Here is a 26820-nt window from a genome sequence, read left to right on the forward strand (position 1 = left end):
AGGACGCTCCCCTTCATCGGTGAACGAGCAGGGCTCTAGCATGAAAACCGTGGGTGCAGCTGGAAAGGCTGCGAATCACAGGCCCATTCTCTATGAGTAGAGCGGCGTGGGGGGGAAACCCCGTGTCAAGAGGGGAAAAATGCTGGAAGGGTTTTAATAATCTCTGGATGTATTTAAGATAAGTTGATAATGTGTTCAGGGCTCTTGTTTTAAAAAGGAAAGCAGCGTGCACAATGTGTGGGCGAGATGAGCAGCAAGAGTATTAAGTCTGACAGAGGGGCTCAGGAGTTGGCTCAGTGGTTAAGAGCACTGCTCCTCTTCAGAAGGCTGGCTCGGTTCCCAGCACACGCATAATGGCTCATAACCACCTGTAAACCCAGTTCCAGGGGATCTGATACTGTCTTCTGGCCTTCATGGGTTTCTGCGTGCATGTAACTGCATAAGTTTATGCAGGTGCACACACATACACATAAATCTTTAAAGTCGATATTTGCTAAAAGTGTAACGGCAGTGGTCTGACTGGCCTCGGCAGCTGCCTAGACATGCCTAAAGAAAGAAATGCCAAGGTTGGAGACAAAAAATACCAAATGAAAATGCAGAGACCCAGTTACCTAATAGATGAGACATTGCCCTCCCCCAAATGAAAATACAAAGAGGAGAAGAAAAGTAATAGATAATCCAAGAACACTGCCATAATTTCAAACGCCATAGCATATGTGTAACGAGAATGTCAAGAAAGTAAATATTTTTTTTAAAGCAGAAGAAATCTGTGGAGTCCTAGTTACTGAGAATTTTCCAAAAGTGGTTACTTAAACATCAAACAGAATATGTTTTAAATATTAATTTTTAGCTATAAAAGATTTGTTTTTATTTTTTAATTATGTGGATGTATATACCGTGCACATGAGTGCAGTACCCATGTTAACCAGAAGAGGGCGCCAGCTCCCCTGGAGCTGGAGTCACAGGCGATTGTGAACTGCCCACATGGGTGCTGGAAACCAAACCGCAGCCTCCTGAAAGAGCAGTTTGTACTCATGATCACTGGGTCATTTCTCCATGCTCCCATAATCTTATTTTAAAATCCTACATCAAGTCGCATCATGTCCAAAGGGCACCAAGGACATAAAGATCGTGAAAGACCGAGGGAGGGGAAAACAGCCTTCACACAGGGATTAGAACAAATGGTTTCAGCAAGCATCTCATCAGAAAGTACGCAAGAAAGAGAGAGTAACGCCAGTTTTTCAAGTGCTTATGTGGGTGCTTGTCAACTTAAAATCTATCCAGATTTTCTCAGGCAAACAACCGAGAGACTTATCAGACAAAATCAAACTGAAACTGTCAGAGAGCTCCTGTGGTGTTTAGAGGCAGTCACCAAAGCTCTGTCTTCTTGCCCAGAGAGTATCCAACCTGCATTTACTGAGCTCTGAGTAGATCCTGGGCATTCTCCAGGCACGAGAATTAACTCACTAAATCTTCAGAACTGGGGCTGGAAAGATGGCTCAGCAGTTAAGAGTGCTTGCAGTGTTGCCAAGGACTCCTGCTCCATTCCCACATACCCACATATCCAGCATCTCACATGACGGTAACTCTGAGGGTTCCTATACCCTCTCCTGACTTCTGTGGGCACCCTAGCCATGTGTGCAGATACACACAGATACACATAAAAATAAGAGAAATGTTGGGGGGGATTTTGTTTTTGTTTATGAGACATAGTCTGACCATGTTGCCCTAGCTAACCTGGAACTCACTATGTAGACCAAGCTGGCCTTGAACACACAGAGCTCTGCCCACCTCTACCTCTGCATTCCAAAGGCATGTGCCACCACACCCGGCAAAACAAGTCTTAAAAAATATTCACAACAACACCACAAGTATTACAATCATCTCTATTTATTTCTTTGGCAGTACTGGGATCAGAACTGTGAGGTTCGCACACATTAAGCAAGCACTCTACCACTGAGCTAGAGACCCCACCTCCCCAAGCCCCCTAGGAAAGATTAAGTGTCTGGCCCAATGTTATGACTTTCAAAGTTGAGATCAGAATTCAGGATCCTGTGCCCTTATCAACCTGCCTTTCCTGAGCCATCCGTTCTTAACTTTGGGGTCATCTATCTTGAGGGGGGGTCTGTATGCTCTCCCTAAGCTGAGCAGTTTGCCTATTTCAAAAACCTCAGCCACCACTTCCTATGAGCCTCCACCAGCCTCACTTAGACCAGTTATTTATCTCCTGGAGGAAACTGTCTAGAGACCAAAGGGAAAGCAGCGCCAGCACCGCAGGCGAGGAGAGTTGTGTTGAGCTGTGAGGGAGATGCTGGGTCACTGAAGATGGGGAACCGCGAGCTCCGTACCGCAGCGCGACGCAGCTGATCCTCCGAAACGCGATGCGCACGTATTTCCCTCTACTAGCCTCAAAATCTTGTGTGGCTCCCAGCATCTTTTGAGTCACAAGACAGGTGATCCCGGGCTATGAGTATCTCAGAACTCTGATCCCGGGTGCACAACAGAGGCGATTTCCCTGCTGAACTCTGGGATCTTGCCAGGTGAAGGGGCTGGGGAGAACCTGTCAGCACCGCCCCGGGCCACCTTAGGAGCTGTCCAGTGCTGACCACGGATGCCTCCGGGCCCCCGGGGTGCTCGGACCAGAGCCTGCCGCGCCCCGCAGAGCCTGGGCTGAGCTGCTGGGAGCGCTGACGCAGAACGCTGGGAGAGCTGGGAGCAGTTGACTCTGAGCTGGACATGGATCTGCAGAGACCGGACTCCTACCAGGGTGGAGCTGGCCCTTATTTCAGCGAGCATGTCCTACACAAGGTAAAACTCTCCTCCGGGCGCCCACCTCAACGCCGGAAGTTCTCTCTGTTCCCCTGACTTTTGCTTTGGGACTTAAAGGAGAAACTAGCTGGTGTCTGTGATCCGGGGCAAAACCCTCTGTGTGATCCTGTTTGATGCTTAAAAGAAAAAATACGTGCGCGCTGGGGGAGGGGACGCCTCCAGAGGCCCAGACTATTGGAGGCTGCATTCATTCATTCAGTTAACCCTCCGCTCCCCGCACACGCATTTCCTTTTCTCTTCCTTTCCTCTGTCATTTGAAATCCTGTGCACACGTGTCTGAGCTCTTCCTAAGCCTTGTGGGAGACTGCATTTCTCCTCCCGGGTGTGTCTGTAATCTCCAACTTCATATAATCTGCAGGCAGCGGTCTACCTGGCTGAAACAGTCACAGATAGCAGTGATCTGTAGCTGGGTGTGGAGGTGCACGTCTGTAATTCTAGTACTTGCTGGAGGCAGATGATGCTGGGAAATCATGAGTTCAAGGCCAACTTGGGCTACCTAGGGAGTTCCAGGTCAGTCTTGGCTATGTCAAGCCAAGACCCAAGAGCTCTGTGTGTGTGTGTGTGTGTGTGTGTGTGTGTGTGTGAGAGAGAGAGAGAGAGAGAGAGAGAGAGAGAGAAAGATTAGTGTTCAAATTGCAGACAGATTGCTGTATTCAAAACAAATGCCCCCCACCAAGAGATCTACAGATGCAAGCTTTGAAATAACCTGGTTTGTCCTTCTCTGTCTTAAATTAAAGCCCAGAGATGCAAAGTGACTAAAAGCCAGGGACTGTGAGTTCAAACAACGAGTCTCCTGTTCACTGCACCCCTACAGAACCTCTCAGCAGAGAGTGTGGTCCCAGGGCCAGCAATGTGAGTGTTACCTGGGAGCCTGTTAGGAAGCAACATCTCAGACTGCTGGATGATTCTGCGTTTTAACAAGTTCCCAGGAGGGTAAGCATGGGCATCTAATTTTCAGGTGTGGGCCTTGTGCCCTGCTGGCGAGTTCTCATCCGAATGACAGGAAATTCACTGGCAGGGGAGCAGGTACATTCGAGGAGCTTGACTGTCCTTTCCCTCCAGCTCTCTGAATATTTAGAGCCCAGAGAAGGGGAAGTCTGGGGGTTCTAGAACCATTCGTGTGATGTAAACAAGAATAATGGGCTGTGAATGTAGCCCATTGTAAAGCATATGGAAAGAAAGGACCAGAGGACAGGTTGATGACAAACCAGCTTAGTGACTAAATATAATAAATAGATGGGTTTCTCTAATATTAAAAAAAAACGTACTTATTTTTACTTTATGTGTATGGGCGCTCTCTCTACATGAAAGTCCACATTGCATTTGCATGCAGTGCTGCCAGAGACCAGAAGAGGGCATCAGATTCCATGGAACTGGAATTACAGACTGTTGCAAACCACCATGTGGGTGCTTGAAATAAGACCCGGGTCCTCTGGAAAAGCACTTCACCACTGAGCAGTCTTTCCAGCCCCAGGGTCTCTCTCTAGCTTTAAAGCATGATACAAAGATATAAATATTCATTTTTGAAAGCTTTAAGATTGGGAAGTCAGGGTTTTCAAATTATTGATTAGATATAGTCTTTCCTGCTTCTCTCAGCTACACATGAAGTCCTTGGCTTCCTTTGGGCTCTATGATCACCAGAAAAGGAGTGATCTTATTCTAGCAGGTCTTGTTCTGCCCCAAAACAATTGTCCAACTTACTACAGGGAACAGCTAACCTTTGCAATGCGGTTGTGTCTGGTCAGAAGCTCAGCTTGAATTCTCCATGGTATTTAATGTAGTGATGTGTGAGTGTGTGTGAGTGTGAGTGTGTGTGTGTGTGTGTGTGTGTGTGTGTGTGTGTAAGGAAATTTCTTGCTGTACAGTACTGGCAACCTTCCTTGTAATAATTTTAACATTTCACATGACATTATTATTATTATTATTATCATTATTATTATTATTAATTATTATTATTGTGATCTACCTACAAAGCCCTTTGTAAAGGGTCAGGGCACCAACCCAGTTGCATTACACTATAGTCTACAAACATCCTGTTGATTCATTAGAATGGATAGACCTGGAGCGGCAGGTCTCATTAGTGGCTAGAATTTGTATGTGTGGACGGCGTTCACCTATACGTTTGAGTACCTGAGCAGACATGTATAGAGACCATCAGGTGGTGTCCAGTGCCACCTTCTGGTGCCACCCATTCATAAGGTGAAGCCACTGTGACTAGAGGAAGGACTGAAAATGGAGGTTCAGCTGCGTCAGATTCAAACCCCAGCCAATGCCAGCCAAATATGAGCTGGAAAGGTCTTGTAGGCAGAGGCAACGTTTATTAAACAGCTCTCTCTGATGAGTGATGTACAAGTCCATCAGAAGCATGTGAGTTTCATTCCCCTTGAGAGGCTGGATTTAAAATAAGTGGGGAAGTGCTGGCTCAGTACAGATCCAGACAATCTAAAAAGAATCATCATCATCATCATCATCACCACCATCACCATCATCACCATCACCACCATCACCATCATCATCACCACCATCACCATCACCACCATCACCATCATCATCATCACCACCACCACCATCATCACCATCATCATCATCATCTAGTATCTCCCACTGACCCAGGAGCTCAGCAGCTGGATAGACTGGCTGGTTAGTGAATTCCTAGGATCCCCTGTCTCCACCTCCTAGTGTTGGGATTGACATTACAGCCATGGCCCTTCATGCCTGGCTCTTGATGTGGGTGCTCAGGAAGAAAACTTGGGTCTTCACATTTGTGTGTGGCAAGCACTTTACCCACTGAGCCATCTCTCTAACCTTGTTTTATTTTTATATTTTGAGACAAGGTCTCACTCTTCAGTCCTAGATGGCCTGGAGCTCATGACAGAGATGAGGCTGGCCTTCGCAGAGCTAGGCTTGTCTCTGCCTTTGGGATGCTGAGATTAAGGGTGTGTGCCAGCATGCTAGGTCCTGTTGTGTTTTTCAAGATAGGGTCAAGTGTAGCCTAGGCTAACCCTATCCTCATGACCCATGTGCTGGGATTCTAGTCAGACAGCACCATCCCCAGTTTGGGGTGGGAGGTTATTTGTTAGTTTGGTTTGATTTGGTTTTGGTTTTGATTTCACTCTAAAGATTTGTTTATTTTAATTATATGTGCATAATTTTTGTATGTCTGCACACAGTGTGCATGCCTGGTGCACATGAAGGTCATAAAAAGACGTAGGGCCATGTGGGTGCTGGGACTCAAACCTGGGTCCTCTGGAAGAATAGCCAGTGCTCCTCACCACTGAGCCATCTCTCCTACTCCCTAGTCAGAATTTCTAAAAAAACAAACTTTTTACAGAAAAATAGCAAAAGCGCTAGATCTCACGTGGGCTCCTTGATGGATTTACTAGGAAGACAACACATCTGGGCACCAGCTCTCAGGTGAACCTGGCCAGCTTCCCGGAAAGCCCCTGCCTGGCTCCTTTCCACAGTCCTTCCTCTTCATCTCCAGAAAGCCCTCTCCACAGCCCTCCTTCTCCTCCTCCCAGAGATCAGCTGCAGAGGCAGAGGACCCTCCAGTGTTGTAGAAGAGTCATGTAGGATGATCTAGAAGCTTACCACACAAGAAACAGCAGGGCATGCTGGGAAGAGGTGCCCTGGCTCGAGCTCCCTCTGCCTCTCATTTGACTTTTAGCAACATTAATAAGTCTTACTTATCTCCTTTTATGATTTTTAGTTGGCACACAAGCAAGAGGGTTTGGTTGTAACTTCTTTGTTGTGTGCCGGTCATCACTCTCTGTCCTTCTCTCTACAGCCCACCCACACAGCCTTGCTTTCCTAAGCTAGGGAAGATCAGTTGGCTTTACTGTGGCTTCTCTGGTTTGTTTTGTTTTTATGTATATGAGTAGTACACTGTGGCTGTCTTCAGATACACCAGAAGAGGGCATCGGATCCCATTACAGATGGTTGTGAACCACCATGTGGTTGCTGGGATTTGAACTCAGGACCTCTGGAAGAGCAGTCAGTGCTCTTAACCACTGAGCCATCTCTCCAGGCCCCTGTTTACTGTGTTTTGAGTATAGAGGTCAGACACCATAATGCTAAGTATGGGTGTAATCTTGAGAATATGGGACAGATTCAATAAATGACCGTTGCTGTTAAAGCACATATCTAGGGCTTCAAAGTAACTTCAGTGGGTATCACATTGAGTTACCAATGATGCTTTGTGAGAAAGCAGTAGTTCCATGCCCTGAAACTCAGACACATATGCACACGCACATGCACACACACACACACGCACGCACACACACATAGGCACTCCCACAGGAACAGCTCACATGAACCACCCGTGGAGAAAGTATGACTTCAGTGCCAACATCCAGTCCTAGCTGCCCAGTAGAAATGTCTCCCTTCTCAGGGATGGGAGGCATGAGATGTGTGCTGAACCCCATGAAGGTCAAGGTTCACTTCTGGGACTGAGGTTTTCACTTGAGCTTCAGTCAATCCTGACACTGGGAGCCTGGACCAGAGGAGCACAAGTCACTCTTGAGAGACACACAGAGTGGGGACCTGGTGCTGGGAACTTCAGGAGACACTCAGTTCATCAGTCAAACGCTTAGAGCTTTTAAATAGAGTTTCTATTGTTCTCACAAATCTGAATATTTGATGCAACTGAATAATTTAAAGCATAGGGACAACCATGCCGCACTCTTCTCAGAGAACTCTCCATCCTGTCTTGCAACCAGGTCGCTGTCTAGAGCCCTGCAGGGCCACAACAGCAGGGAGGGGCTCAAAAGCAGCTCCTGACTTGGAGCCTTGCGGTTCCTGGCCTGACCTTGAGTTCTAGGCACAAAGGGTGGAGCTTTGGACCCAGACAAGGCAGGACATGGGGACTTCAGTTCCTGCTTACTCGAGCTAAGCTTGTCCCAAGAGGGTCAAGCAATTAATTACTAAGCTGAAGTGAGCCTCCTCCCTGCATCTCAGAAAAACAAAAAGGGGAGAAAGACATGGTTGCTCATTCATTTGTCCCAGGCTCCTCGGTCTTTGTTGAATGATAAAACAAAGCATAAGGCTCTACACTTGGGGCACGACAGAGCACATGCCATGCAGGCATGAGGGCCTAAGTTTGATCCTAGTATCTGTATACAACCCAGACATAGCAGGGTGGGCCTGTAGTCTCAGCGCTGGGGGGGGATCCTTGGGGTTTACTGGCCACAGCAGCTAGCTAGCAGTGAGTGCCAGGTTCGACAACAAAGCATGATACATGAAAGAGAAAGATTCTCAACATCAGACCCTGGCAAACACACACTCATCACTAACACACACATTCACACACATACTCATCACTAACACTCATACACACTCATAACTAACACACACTCACACACTCATCACTAACACATTCTCACACTCATCAATAGCACACAGTCATCCCTAACATTCTCACACTTATCACTAACATGTTCTCACACTCGTCACTAACACACACACTCACACACTCACACACTCATCACTAACACACATTCACACACACATACTCATCACTAACACTCATACACACTCATCACTAACACACACTCACACACAGACTCATCACTAACACACACTCACACACTCACACACTCATCACTAACACATTCTCACACTCATCAATAGCACACACACTCATCACTAACACACACCCACACCCACTCATCACCAACACATTCTCCTACTCATCACTAACACACAGTCATCACTAACATTCTCACACTTATCACTAACATGTTCTCACACTCATCACCAACACATTCTCATACTCATCACTAACACTCACATTTATCACTAACACATTCTCACACTCATCACTAACATACCCATCACTAACACGTTCTCACACTCGTCACTAACACACACACTCACACACTCATCACTAACACACACTCATCACTAACACACGCTCTCATACACACATCACTAACACATACTCACACACATACAATTTGCTTTAAGATTACATCTGTTGTCTCAAATGCCTTAATAAAGGCTCAGGAGCTGGAGTGGGATAGCCCAGGAAGAAATGACCACTTCCAACACGATTTTGAAATGTCCCCTCTCACTTAGCCTCTGACTAAAGTTAACATCTAAAACTGGGTGTCACAGTTGCACACCTGTAAGGCTAGCACTTGGACGACTGGGACAGAGGGATCTTTAATCTAAGGCCAACCTGGGCTACATATTGAGACTCTGGCTCAAACAAACAAGTCACTATCTAAAACAGACAGAATCCCAAACGCTAGCCAGCCTTCCCCCTCCACTGAGCTGTCACCCACAGGTCTCAGAGAAGGCTGCATAAAGCAGGATTGTTCATGAGAGGACTCACCCCCACTCCAAGTTACTAGGCAAAGACAGACCAGTGGAAGACTGTACCCAGTATTCTGTCTCCTCTACAAATCCTTTTTCCCTCAAAGACATCTTTGTCAATTAAAACAATGTAAATGGAACATAGTGTTATGGCCAAAAGACCCAAATTCACAAGAAAACGCTGCTCTGTGTGTGGACAGATACCACTTTTAAGCGGAGGGAACAGCTCCAATTCTTGCCAGATTTTCAACCCCAACTCAAGAAGCAGCCAGAAAGCCAGGGAGAGCAGGCTGCTGGCTGTATGGTGTTCCCATTTGCTCGCTTTCCTCTCACAGGCGCTCAGGAGGCTCTGGATAAATAAAGGAAGTGCAGGTTACATCACTGGCAATCTGGAGCCATCTGGGTCTCCCCAGGGCTGAGGAGCTGGCCCTGCCCAGTTCCCAGAGCAGGCAGCTGGCATGGGGAGAGGCACTGACTTGTTCCTTGGGATAATTTTAACAGGAAATGATGCTGACCTGATCCAGCACTAGTGGCTTTCCCAGTGCCCCCAACATCCTTGGACAACCCATCCCCTTTAATTCCCACCCCCCCCCTTTAATTTTACGACTCCAGGGTATTTTCTGAGTAAATGTTGGAGCTTCACCAGCTTGGGGTGCTGTTTTCTCCTGTGAGATGGTCTGAGGAAAAGGTAATGCTGATGTACATATATTTGTGCGTGTGTGCATGTCTGTACGTATGGATTTGTGTGCACATGGTATAGGTGTATATGTATATGTGTGCATGGTGACTTCTACTCCTAGAACCCAGTGGGACTCTGACTTTTTCCACATAAGACCCTGGGGACTCCAAATTAAAGGGAAGCCACTCAGGAGAGGACAATGAGAGGCATTTGGAAAGTCACAGCCATGCTACATCCCACTGAGCTGGATGTAAACAGAGGTGAATGCCAGGTTGGGCAAGTGTCGAGCACGATACTTACAGCGGCACTAAATTTATCCCAAAGCGCTGTTTGTTTCCTTCCTCACCGGCCTCAAGCAAGACACAAGTCCCCAGGGATGCAAGGTGACTGTAACATCACGGCTCCCTTGTTGAGTTGTGGGGTGCTGAGGGACACTGTTTCCTAGCAGAGACCAGCACGGGCCCTCCTCCCATCTACCAACCGGAAGAGATCTTCAAGCCCAAGTGAGAGAGCTGCAAGCCAGTAGCAAACAACAGGTCTGGAGCCTTTACCTCTCAGTGACCCCAGCAATCAGCACCTGCCCCAGACCTCGGCCTGTGCCTGGAGATGCCACATAGTACAGTTCAAATCAGCCAGCTGTTGAGACCGAACACTCCCGGTCAACAGTTCCTACTTCCCTGAAACCAAAGCCCACGCCCTCCTCCTTACGTGAATGTCCAGTTATCGGTTGATGGATTGACGTAGGATAAGAAAGGTGTTGTTTAACAATCGGGGCTTCACCAAATACCACTGGTGTGCTTTCAGGTATCTGAAGCCACATCACCAGGTATGCATGACAGCTTGCACACGTGAATACACACATACTCACACACACACACAAAAATACACACACACACACACACACATAAACACACACACAATGTCTCTCCTGAGTGGCTTCCCTTTAATTTGGAGTCCCCAGGGTCTTTTGTGGAAAAAGTCAGAGGCCCACTGGGCTCTGGGAGTGGAACTCACCATGCATACACATACACATATGCCATGTGCACACAAATCCATACCTACAGACAGGCACACATATACATACACAAATACACATACATGTACACCATCTCTCTCATAAGTGATAATAATAAGCATTTTCTCTGCATTATCTGGTTTTGTTTTGAGGCTGAGGATTTGTTGTTGTTGTTTCAGAGACAGGGTCTCCCAAGGTAGCCCTAGGTGGTCTTCACTATCCTCCTGCCTCAGCTTCTCAAGAGCTGGGTGACATATGTATGGCTGCCACACACCCAACTCTTGTGGGCCTTTTAACAGTAAACCTTTCGCTTCCCCTTCTTCCTTGCCTCTCTGTTTAAATCTTGCCCCCATGCCATACCCTAGCGAGTCTTGGGTTTTAAAACAAGCAGAAAAGTCCCAGGGAACAATCAGGACTTGTGGACCCTGCCTCTCCGGGGGACCCCTACACTCACACTAAGAAATTAAAACAGAGAATGAAACTGGACTGCAAACTGATTACCAGTGAAGCAAGGCCCGGGGAATTCTTCCTCTTTTGAGGCAGCCACAGACCTTCATCCCTGTGTTCTTCCTTCTTCCCTAGGATCCACTCTAATAGTCTGCTCATTTTTGAACTGTGAAGTGTTGAAATCATGTCTTCACCGTAGTCTAGAGGGACCTAGCAGAACTCATAATTATTAATACAGTTGATTTTTAAAACACATGGTTCCTGTAAAGCAGTTTACAGTTCACAACCTCTTTCTTTAAATATATGCTATGACACTCTCCTACCACACGCCTTGGGAGGAACTGTCATCATTAATTCTGTATTATAGCTGGGAAAATGGAAACCAGATGGGAAAAAAAAAAAGTTATGTGCCGAAGGGCACAGCTGGAATTGTGGAAACTCTAATAATTACGGCAGACACGTACATGGCAGGCCCTTCGACAGAGTGGGGACCGCTCCAAGCATTTACATCTGAGCTCGTGAAGTGGACAGTCGCCCTACTTGGTCTCATTTTACAGACATTAAGATGGCTAAGTTTACATATACCCAAGAGTGGAGTGTGGAGGGACAGAGTTGGGAAGGGACAGGAGCCTTGACAAGAAGGTCACCTGCTTGTCACTGAGATTACAGATGTGTGCTACTGTGCTCAGATTCACTTGAGTTCTGGGGATTTGAACTCAGGTTTAGGCAAGCTCTCTGCCTGCTGAGCCACCTCCACGGCCCCCATAGAATCAGCTTTGCTCTGTCTCTCCGGGCAGGTTTTACACAGACTCTCATGACCCTGTATTGCTCTAGATGCCAGGCCATATTATAATTAAGAGACCATCTGCTGAGGGAATGGGGGCTTGCAGGATTCAGCCTGATGAAGTGTTGACACTCTCTCCCCTCTATGAGGCTAGCCTCAATCTACAGCCCCTGGGACCCCTTTATCCTCTTCCTCACCTGACCTCTGCCTCTGTGTGTGTGCATGGATGGCAGTCCAGTCTTACCACATTTACATTTCCCATCATCCTCTGAGGAACCACTTGACTGAGAGCTGGAGATTGCCCTGGATATGATCTGGTTGCCATAGTGGGCGGCGGGAGGGATGCTTCCTCTCAGGGTCTGCTGTCTATCTGTCATGCCCAGTCTTGTCATTTCCTGCCTCTATTCCAGCCAGTGCCAATGCAAGGCCTTAGGGATTCAGGGCTTGAGAACCACAAAAGACACAAAGAAGCAATTGCAAGGCCCTTTCCTTACATCCACTATGACCCTCACTCTGGATGCACCGCCTGCAATAGTTACCATTTCTGGTTGGGGATTTTGAAACAAAGTTGCAAGGTCAAGAGCCTTCCCTCCCACCCCCAGAAAGCTGAGTGAGTTCAGCAGATTTGCGTGTTGGAAAATGGCTCAGAGGGTGGTGGCTCAGGCAACGTGATACATAGACCGTGATTCCTCTGAAGACTCCTTAAAGGTCAAGGCCTTGAGTCTCACATAGTTTATGTTAGTTTTGAAGGAGGCCAAGTAAGCGCTGCTCTCTGAAACCTAGCTCTAGGGCCCAATTAAATGACTAATTTCAGGGGCTATATATAAAATAACAGGTGTGGACTGGCAAGAGGGCTCAGTGGGTGAAGGTGCTTGCCACCAAGTACGATGATCTGAGTTCGATGCCAGGATGTTGCATTGTGGAGAGAGAACAGATTCCTAAAACCCATCCTCTAATACCCACATGTGTACTGTGATGCACGTGCGTGTGCACGCACACGCGCGTGCACACACAGTGGAAACTCCCTCAGATCCCGGATAAGTCTTACCCATGAAGGTCAGAATGACTTTGGGTCCCCAGATCAAGGATACCTTCAAGTTCATTTCTAAAAAAAAAAAAAAAAAAAGGAAAAAGTTCTCAGCAATGGTCCAAGTTACTCCTGGAGCACTGGAGCAGAGACCTGTGACCAAAGCTTGTCAGAGTCCAACAAGCTCAAAGGAAGCAGGCGCCTCAGTGTACATCCCCAGATACCTGAGTTGCAAATTTCCGGACAAATTAAAAGATGCCAGGGTTCTGGCACTTCACGATGATAGCTCAGCTCACACAGAGAAGCTTGGGAACAATGGCTGCTGAGACCACGTGACCTCCAGGCTCTCATCCTCCGGGCCCTGAATCAGATCTCTTTCAAACGGCAGGGTCCAGTGCCACAAACTCAAACGAAACCGGAAAATGAGCAGCCCACCTTATCCACCGTGGCTCTCCAGCACTGCCTGCCCTATGTGTGTCCTCTCTTCCAGATCACCTGCTCCTACCACCTCCCTCCCAACCCCCATCTCCCACCCCACACCCCACACTGGCCTGATCCTGAGGACCATCATTACTTACCCCACTCTGCTTCTCAGGCAGCTTGCTGGCAAAAAGAGCTACACTAAGAAGACACTAGCCGGGAGCCGGGCGTGGAGGCGCACGCCTTTAATCCCGGCACTCGAGGCCAGCCTAGTCTACAAAGTGAGTTTCAGGATAGCCAGGGCTATACAGAGAAACCCTGTCTCAAAAAACCTAAAAAAGAAAAAAAGAAGACACTAAACCCAGGCTTTTGTCACAACTGCCTTAGTCCTTAGCTGACTGTCTGTCCTTGGTCATGCCCCTCGAAATGCCCCTACAACCGTTAGCAGAGCACACCCCTACCATCATAACACAGGCGTTATTACAGGACATGAAGAAGGAATTCCTGTCGTCATGACCCTTCGGCGTGTTAGTGAGAAACCCAGCTAGACCGACTTAATCAAGGAAAATAATCCATCAGTCTAGTGTTAGTGTGCGGGGGTGGGGGGCACCACAGGTGTATATGTCTCCCTCCCTCCCTTCCTCCCTCTCTCCCTCTCCCTCCCTCTCCCTCTTTCTGTCCTCTTTCCTTTACCCCTCTCTTTCCCCTTTCCTCCTCCTTCTTTCTCTCCCTTCTCTCCCCCTCTCTCTATGCCTCCCCTCCTTTATCCCTTCTCCCTCCCCCTTCTTTCTCTCCCCTCTCCCATCCATTCCTTTCCCTCCCTCTCCTCCCTCCTTCCCTCCCTTCTGTCTCCCCCGCCCCTCCTCCTCCCCTCTTCATGCTTTGCTATGGGTGGCCTTGATTCACAGGTGCGCCCGCTCCTTGTAAAGTCACATGATCATTAGAAGCTCCTGAATCACAACTTCACAGCAACCAGAGTCAACCGAGACCCGAGGCTCATTGGAGGCTGCAGTGGTCACATGCTCATCCCTGAACCAATCATGGTGGAGGCTGAAACAGTCACTTGACCATCCCTGAACCAGTCACTGTAGCCAATGGACAGCATGGCTTAAGCACAAACGACAAGCCTTCCCTCAAGTTTCACCCCAGCCCTAATGATCAACACTGGGAGGGCAACTGCGCGGTGGCGTAGGCTTTCAAGACCAGCGCTTGGTAGGCAGAGGCAAGCAGATCTCTGTGAGTTTCTGCCAGATTGGTCTACATAGTGAGCTCGAGGCTAGCCAGGGCTACATAGTGAGACCCTATCTCAAAGACAGGAGGGGGAGGGGAGAAGAGGGAATAGGAAAGGGGGGATTTCGAGAGGTGCTACTCCACCCCCCACCCTCCTGAGGGCGAGCCATTTCAAAGCAACAGATGCCTCTGTGGTACTCCTGGGTGAGGCTGAGTCTCAATGTTTTTAAATCTGTAATGAGCTGAAAAGGAAATGAATTCCGTCATTCAGCCAGGCCTGAACTGTCGGTGTCCCACATGTGGTAACAGTTATGACTGAATAACTTGAGTCGCTAATGACCCGTCTTAGGAATGCCCTGGTCTGCTCAATGGAGCTGCTATGTGGGGCTGTGAAGGCAGACTCATCCTCTGGCTTGGAATAGACGTTGCCCTGAGGGAAACAGATGATCCCGCTGCCAAGCAAGAGGTTGGTGTGAGGCAGAGGAATAGCACTCAGGAAGTATAGCAGTGCAGGCGGCAGTGAAAGGACCTTCTCTTTGGGACCAAAGAGGGCAGACAGCCTGAACAGCCTATTGCCACACAAAATGGGGGAAGTAAGGCCGAAGGTCTGCTAGACAAGACGAGCTTCATGGCTGTGTAATTTGTGCAAGCACACAGAGAACTGCCCCTTCTTCACACGGCCTGGGCTCATTTGGATGCTCAGCAGGGCCCGGCTGAATGATGAAGTTCATTTCCTTTACAGCTCATTACAGATTTTAAAACATTTGATTTTTTTTTAAAGAAATATTTATTTTGTGTATATGAGTACACTGTCGCTGCCCGCAGACACACCAGAAGAGGGCATCGGATCCCATTACACATGGTCATGAGCACTGTGTGGTTGCTGGGAATTGAACTCGGGACCTCTGGAAGAGCAGTCAGTGCTTTAAAACACAGAGCTCTCTCCAGCCCCGCCTTGGTAATTCTTATGCAAGGAACCCATAGGCCATTCCTACCTGATCATGCAAATGCTGCAGTAAAGCCCCCTTTTACTAGTTTTGACATCCAGTTATAAAGGAAGGGGGAGGGAACCCGATTTCCCGCCAAGTAACTCGGGGTCCAGTAGCAGGATAAACACGTGTGTGGCTCCAAGCAGCAAAGCGACAGGGTCCAGCAGTGGGCGTGGCAGAATGAATGAGCAAGAAACTCCACCCTTGAGCAAACAGGTTCCAGGCTGGGGGAAGGGAGACCACAGTTCCTACAGCCACAAAAAGAGAAAAAGGAAAAAACCTTAACGGGTCTGCCTGTGCCTCAGGGGGTGAGTCTGGGCTGCTCCTGAGGGTGCCTTCCCCTCTGGTGACCTCACATCACTCTGTGCCTTGAGTAATGGGGAGGGGTCATCCCCTGCTTTGGGTCAAATGGCACAGGAGCAGACAGCTCTCCTCCCCTAGGTATAGCTGTGTCAAGAGCAGTGCTTGGGCCAGGGACAGGCTAGCTGTAGAATAGGGTCACAGGCCACCTATGGGATAAGTGGCTATAATGGGATTGAGAAAGAAGTCGGAGGCCTCTCTCTGATTCAAGCGTGGTAACGGACTAGCAATGCACTTTCATTACTGCCATTAGAGAACAGAGGCAGCTGTTACAATAGAAGCAGCTGTTACCAGGAGGCAGGGGAAGTAGAATCACTCCTGCATGTTTGGGGCCAACCTGGTCTCTGCCTAGAAAGTTCCAGGTCAGCCAGGGCTAAATAGTGAGAGTGTGTCCCTCCAAAAAAAAAAAAGTAAATATATGGGGTTGGAGAAATGACTCAGCTGTTAAGAGCACATCTGGATCTCCCAGAGAACCCAAGTTTGGTTTTCAGCATCCTTGTCAAGAGGGTAACTATTATCTATAATCCCATCTCCAGAGGGTGTAACCCCCTTTGGGGCCTTCTCAAATATGCATCCCCATCCACAGACACACACAAATACATACAATTCAAAATAAAATATAATATTTTAAAGAAGAGGGGGTTCTAAGAAATCTTACAATTATACAGTGAGGAAATGAGATCCTTTGAGAGTATCTTCATTCGTAGACTTATTATGGTATGTCATAATAATTGTTCTTTTTTTGTTCGTTATTGCTAAGAGCCTCTTACTGTGTCTAATTTATACATTAAAATGTTGGTGTGTGTGTGTGTGTGTGTGTGTGTGTGTGTGTGTGTGTGTGTGTGTGTTGCTGGACTTCGGCTGCTTTGTGGGGTCCCTTTTTCTTTCACTCCTCTTCCTCCACCCTTTCAACTCCCTATCACTAGGTTGGAGACAAAGAAGGATAGAGGGGGAAGGGGGCAACAATCGTTAGACTACTTCCTCCTACTGATGAGGGGTGCTGAGTTCCTTGGGGCGATTATGATGTTTGCTGTCAGGATATCCAATTACTTCTTGTCCCTTTGTGTATGACTACAGCAACCAACAGCCACCCACCAACAGCCCACTCTCTCAGGGTCCTAGCATCCTCTATATTCTCTGAAAAATCCCCAGCGTTCCAAACGTCACACAGTCACAGGAACTATCTGCTGCTGGCAAAATCATGTTCCTGTTAGAGCATGAGACAAATCACAGCCACCTGCTGTGAAGCAGTCCCATGTACCACCCCTGGGGTTGAAATTAAAACATATTCCCATAATATGTATATGTTTTTTAAAAGAAACCAAAATTCTCACTGCATATATATGGATGGATGGATGGATGGCATATGTATAAATAGAATAAATGGATGTATGTGGGGTTCTTACCATCCACCATTACCTAAGTGCATCTATGGGGTGCTTGGAACACATTGCCCAAGAATCAAGGGGAACTTCTTAACCATATTTTTACAGGAAATCAAGCCAGACACCAGATTTCACAGACATCACCTCTGTGGTTGGTGGCATCTCCTCCACTTTGTCCCCTCTCATGGACTCTCATATCTTACAGAATCTAATGATTAAACACTCTCTATCTTCACCCTGCCTCTCTTCTACTTGCTACCATCTGAACAGTGGAACATTTCTATGAACGGCCACCTGGGCCCTCGGACCTTCCTTCTTCTGCTTTTGTGGCTTATTAGTAGTAAGGGAAGGCTGTGTGGACTCTCAGAATGAGTAAACCATATGCACTTTATGGCTCATTCCAGTGACCAGCAGGCAGAAAGGCCAAGGGCACTGTCTCACACCCAGGCTGTGATCTATTGCTTCTTTTTCTCAGAGACCCCTCAGCATAGGGGGTTGGAGATGGTACAGTGCTTGTCATGCAAAGATGAGGGCCTGAGTTCAGTTCCCCAGCACCTATATAAAAAGCCAAGCAATGTGTGGCATGGACACACAGGCACACACATACACACATGCACACATGTACACACACGCTCATGCACATACATGCATATGCATAACCATACACACAGGCACACACATACACACATGCACACACATACACACATGTACACACATATGCACACATATACACTCACATATGCACATACACATACGTGCACACACACAGGCATACACACATGCACACAGGCACACACATGCATATACACACACTCACACATACACGCAGGCACACATATACATGCATGCACACACGTACATACACGCTAATGAACACACAGAGGCACACATGCATGCACATACACATGTGCATGCACACACATTTTCTCTCTCTCTCTCTCTCTCTCTCTCTCTCTCTCTCTCTCTCTCTCTCTCTCTCAGAGCAGATCCTCAGCTTCCTAAAGAGAAGGCAGCATTCTTCCTGGGAACACCAGCAATGAGAGAAGGTGTGCCTGCTTGCCAAGCAGCCAGCCAATAACCAATTTCTTTGTTCAAACACAGCTAGCCACTGGCTCATTGCCAACAAATGCTATGGAAATAAGAAGTGCTGCTGAGACCTGCCAGCTCATCGCATAGTTCACCTAATGCAGAGTCCTCTGGTGACTTTGCTCATTTACACAAGGCAAGGATGACCAGTGTAGGACACCCCCCCACACTCCATTCACACACACAGCTAGCACACTATGGGATTAAAGGTGGCTGGGTTTGGGGCTCATAGGTGGGTGATGAGGGAGGAACAAAGAAGGAGACTCCAAACCTTCCACAGACCTGGTTTTTGATTCTAAGATCTGTCAAACTGGAGAAGCCTTTGCCTTGCTCTGCAGTTTCTGCCACACAGGGCTCCCCTTGTCTCTTCCGAATGCCTGACCTCCCAGAACTTCCTTTGCCCACCTTAGCTCTAAGCCCATCCTTAGACAAATAAGCAAGTTGCCTTTCCATGAAGCAAGAGCTGCAAATGCTCAGAACCCAGAGAGGGACATGTGAGGATGAGGTCACAGGGAAGGGACGTGCGCTGAACCAAGAGGAGCTTGACTGAAGGGCCCTTTCACAACCGATGGATCATGGGGTCCACATGAGTGACATCTTCAGTCAGCATTCAGACAAAATGCATGGTCTGCTGTTTGAGGCTCTGGGGTGGGGCAGTTGGGGTACACACAAGCTGGGCCACAGAGGAGAGAAGCCACAATAGAGAACGTGGGGACCAGAGCTATGGCTGCCAGTCCCTCATCCATGTGTAAGGAACAGCCCTTCACAGAGTAGTAGCTCCTGTGTGGAAAATTATGCAAACACAGCAAAAATAGATGTCGGCATCACAGCGCGACTCTCATCTCCTGGGACAGTGTGTCGGTCAGAGGATAACCGTGGATGCCGTTCCTCGGGCACCATCCATCTTGTTTCCCATGTTTAATGTTAGTGTGGCGCGTGCATGTTCTGGCATGTGTGTGGATGTGCATGTGTGATGGGGCTGAGTGTGCAGGTGTAGCCCGAGTCTGACATCAGGAACCATTCTTCACCTTATTCACTAAGGCAGGGTCTTTCAGCTCAATCCACGGCTCACCAATATGGTTTGTCTGTCACCCAGATTGCTCTGGGGAGTCTCAGTCTCTGCCTTCTGAGTCTGAAATTATAAGCCAGCAGCCACACCCGCCTAGTATTTAGATGAGTTTCTGGGCATCCAAACTCCAGTCCTCGTTCTTCTGTATGTATGCATGGCAAGCTATGTGACTGTTGGGCCATCTCCCCCAGCCTGCCTACATTTTTCTTTTGAGACAAGGTCCCCCACCTGGAACTTGCAGAGCTGGCTGAGGCTGGCTGGCCAGTGAGCCTCAGGGGTCTGCCTGCCCGACTCTGCCTGACCAGCAGTTGATGGTAAGTATATGCCACCTCACTCGACTTTGTAAATGGCTTCTGTGGATCAAACTCAGGTCCCTCCTACTTACAAGGCAAGCAACTAGCTAACTAAACAATATCCATGGGATACAGTATCCACAGCCACTAACTAAACAATATCTACGGGATACAGTATCCACAGCCACTAACTAAACAATATCTACGGGATACAGTATCCACAGCCACTAACTAAACAATATCCACGGGATACAGTATCCACAGCCACCTTAGCAAATAGCTTTATTGTGAGCTTGAGGTTCTTTCTTTTAGAAAAAAATAAAACAATTTAGTAACAACTTTCTTAACTTATGCAACTTATTAGATGAACCAATGTCCTTCAGTCTCTTAGTGAAACACTGAATCCACGTGGCATGCTACCTGCTCTCTTTGTGGTCTTCTCTGGGAGGCCCTTGCTTCTGTTATCCCCACAGAGACACTTGGTTAGCCAGAGTCTGTGGTTCAGTGGCCACATTTATCTACACCAGAAATACATGTCCCTGATGATAATATCATTGAATGAATTCCTCCATGTATAAATAAATGCAGCATATAAACAGATATTACATGGAGTCTGGGGATGGTTCAGTAGGTAAAGATATTTGCCACTAAATCTGAGCATTTTGTTCAAGTGATGGATGCCTAAAGTCCACATGGGAAAAGGAGAGAACAGACCCTTACAGGTTGTCCCTGATTTACACACACACACACACACACACTCGATTAATGTTTGGAACTATATTAACCAATGAAATAATAATGTGAACAGGACTGTTATTTCCACAGAAGTGAAACTGGATTATTTTTAAAAATCTACATAAAGTCTGTATTTAAAAAAAAAAAAAGCCATCAAGAGCATGGGAGCTTGCTAGGGATTAAGAGCACTGGCTGCTCTTCCAGACAACCTGCGTTCCATTCCCAGCACCCACACAGAAGCTCCCAACATCTGGAAGGCCAGTTCTAAAGGATGTGATGCTTTCTTCTGTCCTCCAAGGACACCAGGCATTCATGTGGTGCACATACATGCGTGCAGGTACTCGTGCATATGTGCTTTAGAGAAGTAAATAACACGCTGCCAAATTAAGGATTCATTAGGGCTTAAATATGAAACGTGCCCCCATAGGTTTCTGAACTGGAGACTTGGTTGACAGCTCGCAGGCTTTGGGGAAGCAACTGGATCCTGAGGTGTCTGAACTCACTAACAGATCCATCCCTTGATGGAGTTGTAATCTAACGGCATTGTTGGGAGGTGGCAGAGAGTAGGCGTGCGGACTGGCTGGGGGAAGCAGGTGACTGGGCAGGGTCCTTAGAGCCTTACCTCGAGCTGTAACCCCTTCCCGAGCATCTGTTTCCTCTGCTTCCTGGCCATTATGATGACATCTCTTCTTCATTGGCTTCAGAATCACGAGCTAAAGCAAACCCTCCCTCCCTCAAGTGGCTCTGCCCAGGCGTCGGTCACTGTGACAAGCTCGCATAGAAGGGGTGAGGGACTGTCCACCCACAAGAGAGAAAAACGTAAGAGTGAAGAAGAAGTTTGGTCATATTGCTTCATAGCTAGCCAGAAAGTTGCTTCATGTTAGGGAAGCCGAAACACAAGACAATGAAATCTATACACAGTTCACACAGGAAAAATATGGGCGAAAACACCCCTCAAAAGAGTGAAAATAAACAAAACAAAGGCCTTAACTCTACATTAAAAACCTCGGGAGAGAGGCTGGGATGGTGGCTCAGTGGTTAGAGGCACTGGCTGCTCTACCTAAAGTCCTGAGTTCAAATCCCAGCAACCACATGGTGGCTCACAAGCATCTGTAATGAGATCTGAAGCCCTCTTCTGCTGTGTCTAAAGACAACTACAGTGTACTTACATATAATAATAAATAAATCTTTAGGGAGAGAGAGAACGCCAGATCAATCCCTAGCACCCGCATGGTGGTTCACAACCACCTGTAACTCCAGCCCCGGGGCATCCAATACTCCCATCTGATCTCTTCAGGTCTCTGCACACATGTGCACATACACGAACACACACCTGCATACACATAAATAAATAACAATAAAGCTTTAAAAAACGTATCAGCACATTACTACAAGCTAGATGTTTGAAGTCGGAATAAAACATTTATCTGTTTTATGACTCCCAGGTTTAATTAACTTTCGATACATCGGCCAAAACCAGTTCCATTTTCACTGGCCTAAAAATGGACAAGCTGGAAAAATGAAAGACTGACCACTCCACCTGCGCTTCCTATTCCAAAACCTTCATGGTGCAAGAAATCAGTAGACTCGAGCTATCTGGTCTTTCTAAGCCTCATGTGTCAAATAAACTCTATTTTTCAAGGTGTCAGACCAAAGACTGGAGATAAAACCTCGTGGTAGAGAGCTTGCCTACCATACACAAGGCCCCACATTCAGTCCACAGTACAAAAACAAAAACAAAGAGTCCGGCCAAAGTGGCCTCTTCAAGCCAGCATTTGCCTTTCTGTTTGTTTGTCCGTTTGTTTGACACAGGCTCTCTCTATGCAGCCCTGGCTGGCATGGAACTTTTAAGCCAGATTCTCCTTGAACTCACAAGGGGACAACACTTGCCTCAGCCTCCCGAACACCGCGATTAACGGCGTACACCACTAGGCTTGTCTTCAACCCAACATTTATCTGAACTACACAACCTTTAAACCCCTCGGATGACTCAAAAGAAAAGTTCTGACCTCTGAAGTCAACATGAAGCACACAAGTCCCCAACGGAAACAATCCAACACTTCCTAATGTTGAAAACATTTGTGTATTTTATGTATGTGTATGTATCTGAGTGTGTGGATATACATGTATGCAGAAGCCTACATAGGTCAGAGGAAGGCATCAAATCCATTGGGACTGGGGTTACAGGCTGCTGTGAGCTTTTCTGTGGGTGCTGGGAACTGAACCCGGGTCCTCTGCAAGAGCAGCAAGTGTTGATAACCACTGAGCCATCTCTCCAGTCCCCTCCCAATTTACATCAAGTGAAATCTTTACATATTAATAATTCAAAAGCCAAAGGAGGGAAACCCCAGAAACGTTGGTTGAGGCTATAAATAAGCAGGCACTTGGCCAAAATGGAGCGCCACATTATCCTGGAGCCAATTCTAACACAACACGTTTTCCTGGAACCCGTACATTGAGATTGGTAAATGCCACCCTCACTCCGTCCCCAGCAGCACACACCCAAATCCGTTGTCTTGCGGTAAATGTGCTGGCCAGCCACCCAAACACTCCTGCAAAGCCCTTAAGCAGCAGGATATGGAGGAGACAGTGTCCAGATACAAATCAGTGCTGCTTACAAGAGTTTCCCTTCCAGCCTCTCACGCATGCTTGCTGGCTTCCTTCCCCCATCCTCCGACCTCCCCAGCATCCTCCAAACCCTAGCTTACGTTTGACCAAATCAAACAGGCATAGACCCTGACTCCAGCTGTCACAACCCAACTTGAAAAGAATCTAGATGCTTCCATCAGGACCACAGGAGGGAATCTGCTTTGTCAGCTACGGAATTGGCTAAACCAGTACATGTGTCGACTCTACCTTCAGGGACTTATTTAGAAATAAAACGTCATCAATTCAGATGGCTGGAATCTGGGATCAGAACATGCCAACCAGCCATGTGACTTTCTTACAAATGTCTTTCTCAGAGCCTGCCTAAGGCAATTCAAAGTTTCCAGAGTTTGGCTGGCAGGATGGCTCAGTGGGGAAAAGGCACTTCCCAAACCTGGCAACTTGAGTTCAAACCCTGGAACCCTTGTAGAGTTGGAAAAAGGCAAGTGACTCCACACAATTGTGTTCTGACGTCCACACTGGTGCCGCGACACGTGTGTGATCCCTCCATACAAACATGCACAAAATAACCACTGATGACTTATTATATTTTTAAAGAACATTCTATTTTCAACTGTAGGGTGTGTGTGTGGGGGGGGGTATTACATAGTTCTCAAGTGTTAAAAATAAATCTACTTCTCCTCCCAGCCCCTCCTTCCAGAATGACGACTCTGAGACTAATTATTTATTAATTAATGCCTAGGCCATAAGCCTTGGCTTGCTCTCTGACTTGCTATAACTTACTATCCTTTTTATTCTAACCTGGGTTCGGCTGTGTGGCCAGCTTCCTCTCCTCATCCTCTTATGGCCATCTCCTTAGAATTCCTGGGCAAATCTCACCTTTATTCTATCCTGAGTTCAGCTACCTGCTGGCTTGCATCCATCTTTTCAGTGTTCCAGGGCTAATCTCTCCTTTTATGATATCCTAAGTTCATCTGTGTGGCTGGTTACCTCTGCTTCTGACCTCCTCTGTGTTCCCAGGCGCATCTTCTCACCCCTGACTATTTCCCAGAATTCTCTCTCTGCCAGATGTCTCTTCTCCTATTTCCTGCCTCAGCTCATTGGCCATAGGCTTTTTTTTAAATTGACAGATATGCTTATAACAGATTCTCTCTACATTCAAGCATGAATTTTGCAGATGTCAATGCTGTGTTACAATGTCAAAAGTGTAGCCAGCCAGGCAGCCAAGAACCCTCAGTGTTACAATGTCAAAAGTGTAGCCAGCCAGTGCAGCCAAGAGCCCTCATTTTCAGCCTATATTCATTGACCAGAGACAACCAACGCCCCTGGCTTCTTCAAGTCAAACCGAGCAAACTGCTAGTCTTCCCCCTATTCCGGGTTTGAGTCTTGTTGTTTTATTTTGTTTTATTATTATTTGAGACGAGGCTGGCCTATAGCTCACCGAGTTTGTGCTGCGCAGGCCCCATACTGGGATGAGAAGGCCTGTACAGGGTGGGGCACGGTGGTATACACCACGTCTGGCCTTGTATCAGAAGCTTCACAGCAAGATGACTCGTGAGAATCTGTGATTGCACATAACAGCAAAAAAGATGACTTCCTCGCTAAGCAGTGTGGATGTGTCTATTCGCTCTGTCTAGTGTCAGACTGCTGAAAATAACCCAGAAATAAATGTGGTTTATGCACAATAACTAAGGTGGAACATCAACACCCTGATGCAAGGCTTTGACTCTCTCTCTCTCTCTCTCTCTCTCTCTCTCTCTCTCTCTCTCTCTGTCTCTCTCTCTCCCCTCACCTCTGGACCTTTCTGTTTAAAGATCTATATGTAGGCATATAGATCCATCTTGCTCCATAAATCTCAAAACATCCTGGGTCTCAAAACAGTCTTGAAGTCTTCTTGTAGGTGTGGGTTAAGGGTGACGGCCTTTAGGATGTGTTGTGCATGGTGGCAAATTCATGTCTTTTCACCCCAAATTTTGTGCAGATTAAAAGCTATCTGTCTTGGGGCTCACAGAGCCTGAGCTACCAACCAGGGAGCATGCAGGAGCTGGACCTAGACCCTCTACATGTTTGTAGCAAATGTGCAGCTTGGTGTCCAGTGAGTCCCCTAACAAGTGGAACAGGGGCTCTAGGTCTCTGTTCCTTGCCAGTGGGTCCAGCGAGGACTGGGGTAGGAGGACTGCATGTTTCCTCAGTGGGAAAGGATGTGCCTAGACTTGCTGAGACTAGATGTCCCAGAGTCGGGTTTTACCCAAGTGGGGCTTCCTGAGAAGAGAGGGGGACAGGATTTGTAAGGGTGGAACTGGGTGGAGAGAAAGAGGGGGGGCTATGATCAGGACATACAGTTAATTAAATTAAAATAAAAACAAACACAACCCCCCAAAACTGCATGTCTTGGCTGGGCAACCCAGCATTTGGAGAGACAGTGGCAGGCAGAACTAAGTTCGAGGCTGGCCTGGTTTATAGCTCGAGTTTCAGGACAGGCAATACTACAAAGAGAAACTCCATCTTGAAAAACAAAAATGATAAGAATTATAATAATGATAAATAAAAATTGTGCCTTACACACACAAAAAACAAAAACAAAAAACAAAAACAAACAAACAAACAAAAAACCAGTATCACTCCAGACTAACCAGCCCAAATGGCCAACTCAATAGTCAGGTTTGGAGCTAGAGAGACGGCCCAGGGGTTAAAAGCACTGGCTGTTCTTCCAGAGGACCAGGATTTGATTCCCAGCACCCACATGGTGGTTCACAACCATCTGTAATTCACGTCCCCAGGGACCCAATGCTGTCACAGTTACATGTGTGGTGCAGTGTCAAAGATACATACATCAGGCAAGCATTCATACACAAAAAATAAAAATAAATAAAAATCTCAAGGAATAGAATAGTCACGCGTGGGGTCAGCAAGATGGTTTAGCTGGTGAAGTAGTTGTTATGCAAGCCTGAAGGTCAGAGTTCTGTGTCCAAACCCCACAAGGTGGAAAGAAAAACTAATGCCTGCATGTGTCCTTTGACCTCCATTACTCGTGTCCCTACCCATAAAAATAAAGGGGTAGCAAGTGATCCGCCCTGAGAAGGACACAGTGTTACTTTCTTAGTCAGCTGTCCACTGCACTAACAAATTATTGGGATGGTAATTTATAAGCTCGTGGTTTTAATCCACGGCTTCCTGACTCTGTTGCCTTGAGCTTGTGGCCAGCACGAACATCGTGGTGGGGTGCATGTGGCAGAGAAAAGCAACTCATTTCCCAGTGGCCAGGAAAAGAGGAGAGGCCAGAGTTCCCATTTCGCCTTCAAAGGTATACTCCCTATGACGTCACTCCCTACCATTAAGCCCCACCCTCTAGAGGTTCCACTGACTCCCAAAATAGCCACAGACTGGGGATCAAGCCTTTAAGTGCCTGGCCCTTGGGAGACAACTGGAACATCTAGTCAGGAAAGAGAAGAGGCTGGTGTGAGCTGGGCATGGTGGTGCACGCCTTTAATCACAGCACTTGGGAGGCAGAGGCAGGTGGATTTCTGAGTTCGAGGCCAGCCTGGTCTAC

At 47.3% G+C, this 26820-nt stretch overlaps 1 protein-coding gene across 2 annotated transcripts in view; it reads left to right on the top strand.

Annotated features, from left to right (window-relative positions):
* Window positions 1-2268: 2268 nt before the first annotated feature.
* The window catches only part of Rab37 (RAB37, member RAS oncogene family), a 70205-nt gene continuing 45653 nt past the window's right edge, over window positions 2269-26820 (top strand). For both annotated transcript variants that reach the window (XM_021176603.2, XM_029484145.1), the window contains exon 1: window positions 2269-2808. In XM_021176603.2, the coding sequence (XP_021032262.1) occupies window positions 2737-2808 (72 nt within the window). In that variant the 5' untranslated portion in view covers window positions 2269-2736. The remainder of the gene's footprint in view (window positions 2809-26820) is intronic.

Source organism: Mus caroli, chromosome 11 (genome assembly GCF_900094665.2).
Source record: "Mus caroli chromosome 11, CAROLI_EIJ_v1.1, whole genome shotgun sequence".
Classification (NCBI taxonomy): domain Eukaryota; kingdom Metazoa; phylum Chordata; class Mammalia; order Rodentia; family Muridae; genus Mus; species Mus caroli.